We start from the raw sequence: 15,938 nt of genomic DNA on the forward strand, positions 1-15,938 counted from the left end.
AGAACTGAAATCTTCTGTAGCTTGTCAATTGGGAGCTCTACTCATCTTGATCCTTAATGGTGTCTACATGTTCACCATTTCCCTTTGCCAGCATAACAGGACAAGAACTTCCAAGTTCCTAGCAATGAAATGGCATCACACAAGCAGTGACATCTTTTCTTCCTTAGTAGATTTTCTCTACAAACAGAAAAGATGGAAGAAATGGTGGAAAAAGAGGACTGGAGGAAGTTTCATTTCTAAGAAAAGGTGATGGTGCAATAAAACACTCCTTTAAAATTACGCCTTAAGCATTTTTGGAACATTACTGAAGTTTCTCACCAGCAAGAGGAAACTTGTGAATGGAAAAGTCCACTGTCCATTCTCAGACTGACATGGAATTAAATATTCCTCTAACATGGACCCAAAACCCCACATATAGAAAAAGAGGTAATTGTCATTTTGCTGTAATGGTGGATAAGGCAGAAGTAAATCAATTCTTGAATTGCAGGGAGACAGTCTTGGATATGTGTGTGCAAATCCAATGGAGACAAAGGTGTTAGGGGAATAGACTTCCAGTTACTTACTACTGATTACTGGTATCTCAAAAACCTTTTACTGTACCTCAAATAGCTTTGAGGACTGGGTTGGAAAAAGGATGGAGAAAAATTTAACCTCGCTCCCTCCCATCTCCATAGCCCTGAGCAATTCCTTCTCCTATCTCCCGTGTACCAACTATAAATTAATCAATCAATAGTGTTTGAAAAAGCAGCTCAGTTGTTATCACATCTCAACTGGCTTTGAGTGAGGCAAGATAAAATCATACAAAAGAAATAGGATGAGTAATCAAGCTTAAAAGTAAGAAAATACTTGCCTGTTTTCCATTTGCTCAAGCTGCCACTGTGCTATAACAATTTTGAGGACCTTACAAATAGGTTACAATCTTCAAAAATGACTAAAAAGGATCCTATACAAAGCTTACACATTTGGAGAGATTGGACCCTTTTGTTTAGAAGTAGTGAATGACTTAGTGGTGAGCTAAGTCATAGATGATCAACTTAGATACACTGACTGGCAGGTGCATAGCTTCCAAGTTTATTTTATAAGCTACTTTATACGTTCTAAAATATAGTTGTCTATGTTCAGATAAATGTGACAGCCATAGATTTGCTTTTGTTCTGTGACTTCCATCAAGGGAGACTGAATTTTTCAGAATGGCTATCCTAGAAAGGAGAAAGTATAAATAGAGAGTCATAAGTATTATAGTTGTGGAGCAGTTGCAGCCACAAAACTGTCCCTGTGCCTTGTTTTAAACAAATAAATATATGACTTCATCAATGAGTGGAATGAATCAAGTCATTATTCCTAAACGGAAAGTGGAAATCTACTTAAGTTGTCATGGATACTCCTTCTCAACCAGAATCTTTTCCATCAAGGACAGAATCTCTTTGGAGTATAAGTAATTAGGGCCCAAACAACTTGAATTTTTATAGGTACATAAAAGTTTTGGTAAACAAAAAATGAAATTGTTGCCTTCACAAATCTGAGAAATCTGAACACGATTGTGCAATGTGGAATTCTTCAAACTGAAAACTCATTTTAAAACATGATACAGTGAAGAACTAAGCAACCCTAAACATAAATACTTCTGAGTAAGTTGCAGTGAGTTTTATACCCAGGTATGTGGGTTAAATTCACCAATTAAAAGTGGGAAGAGCAGAGTTCATAGCCCAGCTCAACCATGAAGGTCACTGAATGGATCAGTTCCTCTCAGTGTAATCTACCTTGCAGAATTATTGTAAGTATTAAACAAGAAGGAAAGGATAGCCATGAAAGCTGCCCTGATTTTGTTGAAGGAACACCTGGATATGAAAGTAATAAACACAACAGTTTAAAGAATTGCAAGACAGGCATTACAAAGCATTTATGCCAAACAAATGTGTTGACTTTACTCTGAAACAACGGAATTGATATCCATCTGCCTGGTCTGTACTAGATCTCCAAGATGATTTTGATCACCCTCTTCAGAGGCTAAAGTTTCTGGGATGAAATTCTGTGGCTTAATACAGGCAGTTCTTGACTTATGACCACAATTGGGACCGGAATTTCCATCATAAGTTATTGCAGTCATAAGTCAAGTCACCACATGACCAGACCCAATTTTACGCGTCCAGCCTAATCTACCTTGAAAAATTATTCAGAATTATTCAAATTAGTAAAACAGCTGTAGCCCACTGAGCTGGTGAATACAAGGTAAAACCCTGTTGTGAATATAGGTTGGATATCTAACTTAAAAAAAATTGTGAATATATTGTAAGTTGCAAAAACATCTATGGCACCTTGAACTTCTGAATGCTGCATTTGTATTTCAAAATTGCAGATAACTATTAGGGATGAACATTGCAGAGGGAAACGTGTGTTAGTCTATGGTAGCCAAAAATCAGAAGCAATCTTATAGCACCTTTTTAGACTTTTTTTTAAAAAGTACATAAACTTTCATGAGCTATAGAGAAGGTTTTTTTCCCCCCCTATCTCTTGGCTGCCATCTGGTAGCTATTTCAATTTTTGCAGTTCGGAGAGGGTAGCTCTCTTCTATGTACAATAAATGAATGCTGGCAATGAATTTAGTGAATGTTAGCGATCACTACGTCATTTTGCTGTTTTAAATGCACGCTTTTGGTGGTGGGGTGGGAAAAAGAAAGGAAGTACTACATTCTTACTTCTTATGATTGCATGCCTTGAGTAATAAGGTTGGGAAAGGAAGCAGCTTTGATTCTGTGATGCTGGGTTGAAGCCTCCCACGGGGAAATTTCTTTTCAAGCTCCAAATTCTTTCCAGAGCCACTGTTCATAATATACAGAAGAGCATTTTTGTAATTATATTGTATTGCAATTACAGATAGTCCTCATTTAGCACCCACCATTGAGATCCAGTCTTTAAGTGAAGCAGTTGCTAAGTGAAACATCATGATTTTATGATCTTATTTCAGCTTTCCTTTGCTTTATAGTCCTGCAAAGGTTGTAAATGCGAGGATTGGATGTAAGGTTACTTTTTCATCATGGTCGTAACTGTGAACGGTAGCTAAATGAGGCAGTCACTAAACGAGGACTACCTGTAACAATCTCAACAGTTTTAACAGAACTGTAGCAGTTTTATCAGAAGTGATAACAAAACAGAAGTGTCATCCTCTTGTTGACATACATAACCTTATATGCAAGAAATTCTTCCCATTTTAAGACTCATGATCAACAAAAATATAGACATTTATTCTCCTGTTTTGCTCTAATAGTATTATGCAAAGATAAAATAGTATGTATAAAGGAAGATCTGTACAGCTTAAATGTGGGAAACTCCTGCATTTCTTAGAAGTTTCTGAAGGGTTCCTTTGGGAGATGAATAATGATTGACAACCTTTCCTTAAAAACTGTGGACTCACATAGCTGGATCAATATTATGATAAGCCTGACTGGTAGGTTTTAGAGGATTTCTTCAGGATGTGCAAGAGATTTTATTTATTTAAGAAAATCCAAATGGCTGCCCATCTTACCTATGAACTCTGGATGGCTAACAACCATCAACAAAAAACAGTATTATAAATGATTGGCTATGTGTTTTCTATGGGTGTCCATATTCTATTGTGAAACCAATAGAACAGCTGAAGAGTAAGTCTTTTAGCTCAAAGTAGAGAATGGAGAATCTGCATGCTTTGCCCAGGTGTCAATTTTAATGCAACAAGGATATCATTGAAAAAAATATGAACATTTGACAATATTCAACCTTGTGTCACAGTTGAAATAATACATGTAATACATATAATAATTTCTTCCCCCAAAGGAACAATTATAGGATACTGTACAAACATGTTTAAATGAAGCATTAACCTCACTGCATCTCCAGCATGATGATTTACTTGAGCCTTTTCAACAAAGATGAAATGGAATACGTCAAAACTATTATTTTAAAAAATAATAAGATGTAATCTAAGATCTATTAAAGTTTGGGATATTGATGTTAACCTCCCTTCCTATTTTGTCCATGAGAATCGATGCATTTATTTTAAAGAGCAGCCAAGAACTGTTTTATTCATGCCTGCTTGTGTTCCAAAGCACCTTTTCTTTTTTGAATCCTTAGTGCTGCACAATCCTAATTGGAATGGTTGGAGTACTAACTACACATGCCCCCCCACCCCCGCCAACAAATGGATTGCTGTGAAGCTTATTGGATGTAATGTTCATCGTTTCAATGTGTTTGTACATCGTAACGGTTCACATGCCAGAGTGTTGACGCGAGTTCCTGGCTGGGAGGGTGCTGCTGATAAACCTTGTACTGAAAGCTGAATCTCTCTGTGCCAGGCAGGAATGTGTTTGGGTTATCTTTTTAATGTCAAGGTCTTTTTGCCTGTTGATCAGCAGAGCTCGTTAGGAGCACCTGGGAATGTGGGGTTGAGATGATTGAGGGGGGGGGACGCTGTTCGTAACGGGGCTATTTAGTTTGACTTTAGGTGTGCTTTTCTCATTCTCAGCTTTCTTTCTGTTTGCACTCTATTCTAAATAAAATCAGAACTTAAACTTTGATTTTGAGTCTGAGCGTTTTATTTGGGTTCAGGCAATCATTACATTGGATCACTGTGGGCAAAAAGGAAAAGCTGAAATGCCCCATTCAGGATCTGTAACGTTTCATCTGCTCTGGGGTAGGAAGTGATCCGTGGAAGTGTAATCCAGGGTTCCTTAGCTCACCATATTTCCAAGCAGAGTCATACCAGCCAATGATTTTTCCCTCTGCTGCTGGACTTAATTCCATCAATAACACACTGTCAACAGCCAAGAGTAGTAACATTCTGCAAAGGACTATGAAGTCCTAAAAACTCTACTTTTTTACTACTCTGTCAAAACTAGTTTTCTTCTCTTCTCTGCTTTAGTTATGGATGAAATTTGGGAGATCATCATGTTTGTGGGCTTTCTCAATGGACAGATTGTCACGTTTGAAACAGAGTGCTGTTTGGCTGGATTCTGAGCTCAGGCTGAGCTATTATGAGGGGAAGGCGTTGGCTGTGAGCTTCAGATTCACGCTAAAGGCATTTGGGACCCATGAGCGGGAGGATAGCCTGTTGGATTTAAGGTGTGATAGGAATTACTGGCAATTGGAATGGATGGTAGTGTGACAAGCTAACTGAACTGAACAATATGACCTTCCAGATTAAGCCAAATTACAACTCCATGCATCTCTCACTATCAGTCATGTTTGTGGGGACCTTTGGGAATTGTGGGTAGGGGGATCTGAAGGGCTGCCTGTTGCACATCCGTTGGTCAACCAAGACTTTGTGTTGCTTTTCTGTCTCTTCTCCTTAACAGATGAAAAAAGAGTTTGGAAGAAGCAGTGGGAGAATATGGGGGGGGTACCAACAGAAGGCAACAGCTGGACTGTGGGTAAAGCATGGTATATAAAATGTGTATACACATTGTGTATAAAATTCTCACAGGGATCAAGTCAAAATTAATTCACCATGTCTTGCTTTGGATTAATTAACACCACATATACCAGCTTCAACCCCAAGAGAAGAGTTTATACAAATGCAATAACAAATCCACTTTCTGTGTGATGTTATATATTCCCCGAAGCAGAACTGCATTTAAAATTGAACTTCCTTGATATTCACAACACCTTCTGTTCTAGTACCTCTCCTTAGAAGTGAGACTTGCCCAATCTGTACTGTGTTTTCAGAAATGAGTTAAAATGGAATTGTTCCAGAGAATTTTGAGGAGTTTGTTTGTTTGTTTACTGTATTTTTATACTGCCCTTCTCAAAATGACTGAATACTCAGCCACCTGTGATTGTTTTTGCTGTTGCTACAGTATTCAAAATTTTTTGTACCAGTGTTTTCAGTAGGTATTTTACTCAATGTTGTATTTTTGCAGACTGCTGAAAATCATTAAGGCAGGTCAGTATGCAAATGGAATCTTCCCATCCTAAGCACTTCAGAGTTTGAATTTCCCCCATTTATCTTGTTTTGCAAAGCTTACCTTCTGAAGGGTGTCTGATTCTGCACTCATCCCTCTGGAAATACAGCTCTTCCTCAAGTACTTCCTTAACTCTCCTCGGTGGCTCAACATACACAAACTTTTTCCCTGTTTTAGAAAAGACCATTTAAATGGATGTACTGAGGAATTCTCAAATGGTATACCTTCCTTCATCTAGTTATATCAAAATTAAATATTAAATGAAACTACTCCAATATTTTATAAACATTTTAACAATTGTATGTTGATAAGATATAATATTTAAGAAGAGTGACATGAATAATAATCATGCTTTATTTCTTCTTTGAGGAATTTATAAAAGCTGAGTTTGTGCATCTAGAACAGGAAATGGAAAAAAGATAAAGCAGAAGTTTCTATCGCTATGGCAGAGCAATTATTATCAGACCTAATCTGTGGAAGAGAGGTCTCTGAGAATGACTTTGGGGCTGGGAAATAAGCAAGAATATCTCGACACATTAATAACAAACAGATGGGTATTTTAGGTCAGTCTTATCTGGAAAAAGAATGGTTAGCCCTTCAGTTTTGCATTCTGGGAAAAAGAGGTTCAAATGGCTCTCAGAGACCTTTAATGAATTCACTAATAAATAAATGCTACAGTTTGGGCTTATTCAGTTTCTAAAATTCTGTGTATTAACCCCTTAACAATGATCCTAGCTAGTGAGACTCATGAATCTTTCAAAGTTCTCTCTGCTACTGTGTGTGTGTGTGTGTGCACCTTTGAGTCACTGTTGACTCCTGGCAACTGTCTGGATATGTCCCTGCAGATTTCTCAGCAAGATTTTTTGAAGCGGTTTGCCCTTGCCTTTTTTGTAGGGCTAGGAGAGAGTGACTGGCCCAAGGTCCCCTGGCTGGGTTTGTGTCTAAAGCAGGACTAGAACTCAGAGTCTCCCAGTTTCTAGCCTGGTGCCTTAACCACCACACCAAACTGGCTCTGATTCTGCTATGAGAGGTTGAGAAAAGTTCTACGTCATGGTTTATTCTCCTTCCAAATAAACATTAAAACCTCAATAACTTTCTATACAAAAGGCAACCAGTATAACTCAGGAGTTTGAATGATCAGACGTTGGGAGGAATGAAGTTTTTATACTAGTTTCCTTTTTGTATATGCTATTTTGAGATGTATTTTGAAAGGCAAAACATCCTGAAAAAGGTTCTTTTCCACACACACATGCACACACACAAAAGTAGGAGTAACTGTCATCATAGCACTTGGAAAATCTCCTCTTCCTTTAGCTCTCTGTTGCTGTCTACCCATTTCTGGGGTTGTAGATGGACAACATTTTTGCAGCTAGTGGCTACACATTTTTTTATCTTATTTTTTCCTAACACCAACAGCCTCAGGAGACATGAAAGTGATGCAGTAGTGGTTTGGTGATATTTTCAGCCCTTCTTTTTTTCCCATTTACTATTAACTTTCTCATCATCAGCCAAGGCTGGTGCTGAACTGGCACCTTCATCTGAATTAGGGATCAGCAACTCGGGCCAAATCTGGGTATCTTGAGGGATAACTGTTCAACAAGAGACAAAAGATCCACATAGGCAGTAATTTCTATGCCGTCAGAGACTGATAGCAGACTGTATTATGGATTGAGGCACAATCCTAGGGAAGCACTTCTCCACAAGGAAATGAAACAAGTCCTCCAAGTTGGAGGACATCTTAACTAAGCAGAAGAAATTTTCATGGGATGAGCACGTCGTTGTAGGAGGGAAGCTAATATTTGTGCAAGGCAACCAAGTTGGAACAGGACATTTAAATCACTGAAGCCAACTTCTGTTCCATGCAGGAATCCAAATTAAAGCATCTTGGACAGATGTTTCTCTGGCCCTGCTCAAGCACAGCCAGTGAAAAGGGGCCCTCTGAGTCACTGGTTCTACTGTCAAATGCTCTTCCTGCCAAGGAGAATTTCCAAATATCCAGCTGGAAGCTTCTTCTCTGAAATTTAAGATTTTTATTTTGTGTCCTGCCATGGGAGGAGGGGAGAATGATGCAGTGTGCACCATGATGTTGTGATGCAAACAGTGCCCCTTTTGTACTTATGTCAAACAACTGTACATATGGAGTGGGGCTTGCATCATCATGTAATAATGGATATTTTAGCGTTTGCAGGAAATCTTTGCTTGCTGCAGATGCTTTTGTGTCCTGTACTCTGAGAAGAAAATAAACAAATCTTGGCTTTCTTTTGTATCCTTTAGGTACTTGAAAAGGGATCACAGATCTGCTCTCAGTTGCCTTTTCTCAAGGCTAAACATAACCACTTCCTTCAATTTTCCTCACAGGTCTTATTTCCCAGTACCTTGACTGGATTTATCTTCCAGTCCCCAGATCACTCTTACTGTCAGTCTCTGCATCTGTTTTAGTTTCTCTGAATGTGGTACTCTGAATGTGGTACCCAGAAAACCACACAACAATGGGGAGGTCAGGTCTGGCCAGTGCAGACCAGAATGGGATTGCGTATTGGATTGGACAACCTTCTCAAACCTGGTGCTGTCCAGAGGTCCTGGGCTTCAGCTCTCATAGCTGGAGCTTCAGCTCTCATAGCCAGGTGTGGGATGATATTTATCTCCTTGTACAAGAAGAACAAAGCAGCCCTGTTCACTTCAATGGTAGTGAGGTCCTCATAAACATATAGTTAGTAATTCCTGGTAACCTTGGCTGATCTCAAAAGACTAAGCAACAGATCTACTTAATACTTGGGAACCTGAGGGCTGTGGATTTGTGGGGAAGTTGGGGAAAAAAAACATACAGGCAGAAGGCAATGGGCAAACCACTTCTGCACCGTTGCCAAGACAACTAAGTGGACATGCCCATGCAGTCACCAGCAGTCCTCTTTTAAAGAAGCAGGAAAGTATCCTCCAATCAATGGCAAAGCCATGCTGGGTGCAAGGGGGCAACCTATCAAAAGTGGGATGGAAAGGAGGTCCCCCACTACAGAGTGCCTCAATTCCTTCATTCTGCAAACGGGTCTGGGAGTTTTCTCCCCCCACCCCACCCCCCAGCTCTCCCCAGCGGGTGCCTTCTAGAGGCGTTGGACAAAGCCCAGCCTCCTCAGCCCACAGAGGGAAGCCTTCCCCCATCTGGTATCCACCCAGCCTGTGTCGCCCTTCAACTTCCAGGTGCTGGAGCTGAAGCCCCCCAGCCCACCCCCCAGAAAACCTGCAGGTCTTCTCCACTCCGTGGATAAAAGCAGCGTGGAAGAGAAAGCCTCGCTCCACCGGGCGAGGCGAGGCGCGGCGCGGCTCCCGGGCTGCACCCCGACCCTTCGCAGCCGGGCAGGGGACCGTCCACCCTCGGCGCGCGCGTGCCCCCACTCACAGGGTTGCCCCCCTTCATTGCTCTCGCCGTAGATCCGGCTCCCCGAATCCCCGGCCGTGGGCTCCAGCGGCTCCCCCTTCGACGCTCTCATGCCTCGCCCGCGGCGGCTGCTCCCGCTGCTTCTGCCGGCCGCGCCCAGGCGAGCGGCACGCGCAGGCGGGTTGCCATAGGAGCCCAAGGGTGCTGCCGCCGCCGCCGCCGCTGTTGTTGAAGGAGGGGTGGCGGAGGAAGACGAAGCTGGCGATTTGCCTGCGCGCCCGGCGGAGCGGTGGCACAGGCTGGGCGGAGCTGAGAGGAAAGCGCCCTTGCCCCGGGTTAAAAGAGGGCTGAGCTCGGCGGCAGCCCGGGGCCTCAGGCGAGGGCGATTACAGGTTGTCCGGAGCCCACCTGGGTCGCTGGCTGACCCCAAGGTCTTCCCCAAGCTGGCGCCCTCTAATTAGCGGGAGCACCCCCTAGCAGCTCCCAGCCAGGCGGGGGTGGCCAAAAACCGTGCTGGCTGAGAGATTATGAAGTCCACTAGTCTCCAGAAGGTTGGCCGCCTTTGGAACAGGGTCACCTTTGGGTCCTGCAGGTGGATGTGAAGTAGCAAGTTTGGGGGGCCAACTGCAGGGTTGCCAGATAATCGCCAAGATCTCTTCACCAAGCAAGCTGGTTGAAAATCCAGAACGTATGCTTGTGTGTGTTGAAGCCCTATCTGCATGTGGCTTATTTTAGGTGATATTAGAATAATGTGCAGACATAAACATTTTGTCCTGCCAGGCTGTGACAAAGGAAGTATCACCTGCAGAATTTGGATGAGAATATTAGTGAGTCTAACTGTGCTTGAAGGAAAAACATTTGGTCACAGGCCAATGAAGTGAGAAGGAAGAATGAGCCAATGAGATAGGATGCAAACTATATTTCTGGCCCTGACTAATATTAGGGACAATGTGCGGTGGAAGTCAGCCAGGAAGAACCATAAAAAGAAGGGGTGTCAGCATCATACATTTTTGCTTGATTCTTAGATAGGAAGACCTCTACAAAATAATCAAAAAGTTATTTGAAGAAGACACTATACAGACATTCCAGATACTGGGAGCATGATTGCACCTACGTAAATCAATCTCAGGAAAATATTTATTGATAAAGATGCTTGATGCAATAATATTTTACTATTGGGGAGAGGAGATGGTATTATCAGATTATCTACAGTGAAATGTGGGTTTATTGGAGCTCATTACAATGGATTTTGCATGCAATAGATCAGATTTCCATGGAAGTTTACATCACTTGTGTAAGGTGACATGTGGTTGGGTCCAGGCAATGGTTAATTCATCCTTTAGTGAAGAGGTGATCCCGTCCACACTTAATGAGGTGTGATCCACTCCCACTCAAGAAACGGTCACTGGACCTGAACTTACTGGATAATTTTTGTCCAGTTTCCAACCTCCCCTTTTGAGAGAAGGCTGTGGAGAAGGTAGCTGGGTGGCATCTTCAGAAGGTTCTGAAAGGAATTGATTATCTGATAAGTTGGGTAAAGTGACACCATTGATCAAGCTTGCAGATGGCCTCTGGAGGCCTCAGGATGGCACCAGTAAATGCATCCTGAGCCTTCTTGATCTTTTAGTAGGTTTCTATACCATCAATCATAGGGACGCGGTGGCGCTGCGGGTTAAACCGCTGAGCTGTTGATCGGAAGGTCGGCGGTTCGAAACCGCGCAGCGGGGTGAGCTCCCGTTGTTAATCCCAGCTCCTGCACACCTAGCAGTTCGAAAACATGCCAATGTGAGTAGATCAATAGGTACCGCTTCGGCGGGAAGGTAACGGCGTTCCGAGTCGTCATGCTGGCCACATGACCCGGAAGTGTCTATGACAACGCCGGCTCCAAGGCTTAGAAACGGAGATGAGCACCGCCCCCTAGAGTCGGATTCGACTGGACTTTACGTCAAGGGAAACCTTTACCTTTTTATACCATCAATCGTGGTACCCTTCTGGACCAAGTTAAGGGGATAGGAGTTCTCCTTCCTCCAAAGCTGGTTCCGGTCAGTGTTTGTGGGGGGGGGGGAGAGGTCAAGACCTAGAGCCCTGCTTTTCTGAGTTCCTCACAGCTCCACCCTCTCACTGCTCCTGTTTAAATCTGTATTAAGCCCTGAAGACACAGAAGACATGGCTGTTCCCACAGGGTTCAGCCAGAGCGTTGAGTGAGTCTGAGTCAGAGAGATGTTTTTAAGTGTTTTTTTATGGAGCTGAGTGATTGTCCACAGCTGCTAGTAGTTTTGTTTCTGAGATCTGAGGAACTGATCTGATTTTAAACTTGTTGTAGGTGCCCAGAGACATTTTGAATTGGGCATACATATTAATAGGAGAAATAAATCAGTAAAGAAAATAAAGCAGTTACATAAATGTTGAATGATGTAATTCATGTCAATTTACATAATGACATCATTATGCAAATGACAGATTGATACAATATATTCTCCAATTTAATGGACTATTAGGGACACACCACTTGTTCAGTAAATCAAGATTTCACTGTATATGTCCATTTTGAGAAATGACCAAGTCAGTAAATACTAGATAAGGAAGAAAGAGCTTTTGCAAATGAAAGGGGAACTCATACTCCACTTTAGCTATCCAAAATCAACAGCTCAATTATTTCTCACATGTGAGGTTTAAACAGATCAATTATATACTTTATTTTACAAGGTCAGATGTAGCAATGCAAATTATTTCTATGAATGTTGTATCATGCTGAACTAACTTTGTAATATTTTGATACGCTTAGCTAGCTTTAGGCTATGATAGAACTGTGTTTCAATAAAGGGCAAGAAAGACAATTTTTGCCTTAGAGAATTATTTAAAGATAAAGACTCCTCATTTTATGATCTGCTTTCTCAGATCACAGGGGGTCTGGTAGGACCTTTTCTATCTGACACGTTTTATTAAAAGGATAAGCTTTGCTGAGTTACAGCTCACTTATGCAGTGGCTAGATCAATGTAGGATTTAAACTGGGATTGGGAAAACAGAAGACCAAGTAGTTATGCAGACGCAGGTTGTGTGTGAAACAGATTGCTAGCACTTTATCAATTAACAATTGTAATGTGTTAAAAATCCATTGTTTGTTGTTAATTGATAAGGTACAGTATTTGTAATCTGTCTCACAAGTAACATGCATCTGGGTAACCATTCTGTCTTTCACTCCTTCCCCCCATTTCCACCCTGCCTCATCCCAATTTAAATCCTGCATCATCTTTGGAAGTGAGCTGTAACTCAGAAACACTTATGCCTTTTAATAAAAGTTCGAAAAGGCCTGCCAGACTGTTGGTTTTCATCTACCGTAGACTAACACAGTTCTCCTCATATAACGTCAAAGAAGATTGACAGCATACTTTAAAAAATTCCAAATACTGTATGTCTATAAACCATTAAGCCAATGATTTGACTAAAGATATACAAGGGGATTCTTTGAGGCTACAGCAGCTGCTCATAAGGCACCGAAGTAAGAGGCAGCAATGGTGCCAGGCATCCCTTACTGAGGAGGACATTCTACTTATGGGAAGACCACCATGAAAAAGACCCACTTCCTTGTACTTCAGCATGGAGGAGCCTTTGGATTAGGGCCTCTGAGGCAGTTTTCATTGTATAGGTAAAGGCAATGGCTTCCCTTGACATGAAGTCCAGTCGTGTCCGACTCTAGGGGGCGGTGCTCATCTCCGTCTCAAAGCCGAAGAGCCGGCGTTTGTCCATAGACACTTCCTCCATGGTCATGTGGCCGGCATGACTACACGGAACGCTGTTACCTGCCCGCCGAAGCGGTACCTATTAATCTACTCACGTTTGCATGTTTTCAAACTGCTAGGTTGGCAGGAGCTGGGACTAGCAACGGGAGCTCACCCCGTCACGCGGATTCGAACCACCGACCTTCCGATCGGCAAGCTCAGCAGCTCAGCAGTTTAACCCGCAGCGCCGTGTCCCTCTCTCATTGTATAGGCGGGAACAAATGTTGTCTACATCTTCAGACTTAAAGGAGGATACTCCTTAATCATGCTGGGAAAAACATACACACAAATAATTGTTCCTTGGCATAATATCTGCCAAACCTGTTTCCATGCTTAGAGAAACAAATAGACCCCTTGATAGAAGGAAATGGAGGAGGGCTCAACCTGAGTGCAGTGTTGCACTGAGTGAAGCTATTAAAGTTTAGGTTGCTCAGCTTTGCATCAAATCACTGCTGAGAAGAAAGAGGGCACTTTCCTTAAGTAATATGCATACTTCTGAATGCTTATTTTCACATGAACTTGGAAAGTTATAATAAGCAGTGAATATGGATGTCAGTTTTTCAAATGGGACTACTTAAAACACATTTCACTTGTGGCTTGCTAGATCTCTATATGTTGAGGTTAATCCTTTGAAAAGACTGACTCTTAAAAGTGTTGTTCTTATCCATTGTTCTTGAAGAGATGGCACACAAACCCTAACACCCAGCATAAAATGTGTAGCAGGTAAAATCTCCTTCAGGTCCAGCTCAACTCCTGGAGACTTTATTTTTATTTTATTTATTTATATTTCAAATTTCTATCACAGCCCATCTCCCCTGAAAAGGGGACTCTGGGCGGTTTATGTGTAGTTTTCTTGCAGACAACATAGAAGTGGTGTGCCATTGTCTTATTCTGGGAGGTTTTTAAGACTTTCCAGTCTAACCTGCAGCTCCGGTATATCCTTAATGGTACCTAGCCAAGGGCTAACCAGGTCTGGCACAATTGGAAAGTAAATATGTGACCCCTTTGCTATCATGTTTGGGAACTGCTTACTCTTTCAGTCATAAATCTACAGTATTCTGGGAGTTGAAGTCTACACAATTTAGAGTTGCTAAGTTTGAGAAACACTACCCTAGATTTACAATCTTGGGTCAATGATATGTTCCTGCCTTATGAATTGGCTCTTTATTGATGTAAAGGAAAAACTGATCAATATTATTTATGTGGTTGACAATTAGTGCTTGTTTTAAACACTAGAGATAGAGATTTCACCCTTACGTTTTCTGTTTTTGTATCTTCCCTCCCCCTCTCTTTTGTTCTGTCTACTACAGCAGTAAAAACTAAAACTAAAAATTCAGATACCACCCTGGCCTGAGTCTGTTTAGCTTTTAAGCCATTGAAGTGAACTAGGCACTTCAATGCATCCTTAAACAAAGAAAAATCTCATAAACGTCATACTTGGTTCCGGGCCCCATGGAAACATTTAGACTACTTCCAGTCTAGCCTATAGGCCTGCTGGTCTCACATCCAAGTATTAAGCAGGTCCAAACCAGCTTAGCTTTCCTGAAATCTGCCAAGGTTGGCTACCGCTAATAAATCTGTCACTTATTAAGAGTTCTAATGTACGGTCCGTTGAACCTATTGAAGAACTACAACTAGATAGCCAATCTCATGTTTTACAGAAGGCCCCAAGGTCCATCTTTGCAGTGAACCAGTTAAAAGCATATCACTGTTAAGTGCCAATGCTGGGATAAGCAGACAAAGGTTCAGTTCTGTACCAGATAGACAGACATTCTTGTACTCATAGTCATACTGCGCTGTAGGTAGTGGTTCTGTAATTTTCTCTCTCACAGGTACCTTCTACAGATACTCATGAATTTCTTCCCCGCCCTCAAACAAAAGCTAGCACATACAGGTAGTCCTCATTTTACAACCACTCATTCAGTGACCAAAGTTACGACAGTGCTGAACCAAGTGGTATTTATGACCAGTCCTCGTAGTTGCAGCTGTCACAGCATCCTTGCAGTCATGTGATCACAATTTGGGCACTTGGTGACCAGCTTGCAATCACATCATAGCATCCTATGGTCATGTAATCGCCATTTGCAACTTTCCCTGATGGCTTCCCATAAGAAAAGTCAACAGGGGAGACAGCAGGAGGTTGCAAATGGAGACCATGTGAAGTCATGCTTAACAATGGCAACTGGGAGTACTGGAACTGCTGTTGCTAAGTGGCACAGTCACATGATGTTGCACTTTACAACTTAGCAAAGGAATTTCTGGTCCCTATTTATTTATTTATTTTCTATCCCGCCTTTATTATTTTTATAAATAATCAAGGCGGTGAACATAGCTCATACTCCTTCCACCTCCTATTTTCCCCACCACAACAACCCTGTGAGGTGAGTTGGGCCAAGAGAGAGTGACTGGCCCAAAGTCACCCAGCCGGCTTTCATGCCTGAGGCGGGACTAGAACTCACAGTCTCCTGGTTTCTAGCCTGTTGCCTTAACCACTAGACCAAACTGGCTCTTTACTGTCATTAACCATGGACTATCTGTACCGGATTTGAGAAAAATAAACAATCTTTCTAAAAGTACTTCTCTTCAAATTTTGCTGAGAATTCCATTAGTATTCAGAATACTGCTCTTACCCTGCAGACAGATCATTGCAACCAAGACATTAAAAAACAAAACACCTTGGAGCAGAGCTAGGGTACATATAACTTCAAGTATTTCCTGAATAAATTCTTACATTCATATTCCATGCAGATTTCAAAATTAGCAAGTATCTACAAAAGATTTTAAAAGGTAACATGAATTTCAACACCATCTGTATTTGTCCTTCCATACAGTAATAAATGTTCCAGTTCTCT

General features: G+C 41.7%; 1 protein-coding gene across 1 annotated transcript; it reads right to left on the bottom strand.

The window, feature by feature from the left end:
- Positions 1–1,041: 1,041 nt before the first annotated feature.
- C5H11orf97 (chromosome 5 C11orf97 homolog) lies at positions 1,042–10,956 on the bottom strand. Its single transcript, XM_063304737.1, has 5 exons — positions 10,947–10,956; positions 9,328–9,759; positions 5,997–6,101; positions 2,697–2,819; positions 1,042–1,199 (listed from the first exon to the last, which is right to left on the bottom strand). The coding sequence occupies exons 1-5, from the start codon at positions 10,954–10,956 to the stop codon at positions 1,195–1,197; spliced, it is 675 nt and encodes a 224-aa protein (XP_063160807.1). The 3' UTR covers positions 1,042–1,194.
- Positions 10,957–15,938: the final 4,982 nt, after the last annotated feature.

Source organism: Candoia aspera, chromosome 5, assembly GCF_035149785.1.
Source record: "Candoia aspera isolate rCanAsp1 chromosome 5, rCanAsp1.hap2, whole genome shotgun sequence".
Lineage (NCBI taxonomy): Eukaryota > Metazoa > Chordata > Lepidosauria > Squamata > Boidae > Candoia > Candoia aspera.

What these genes read in the sequence shown, in the direction of transcription:
- C5H11orf97 (XM_063304737.1), bottom strand. An exon ending in CAATGAAGGGGGGCAACCCT is followed by an intron (nt 6,102 to 9,327) that starts GTGAGTGGGGGC and finishes TTTCTAAAACAG; the next exon opens with GGAAAAAGTTTGTGTATGTT. An exon ending in AATCAGACACCCTTCAGAAG is followed by an intron (nt 2,820 to 5,996) that starts GTAAGCTTTGCA and finishes TATTATGAACAG; the next exon opens with TGGCTCTGGAAAGAATTTGG.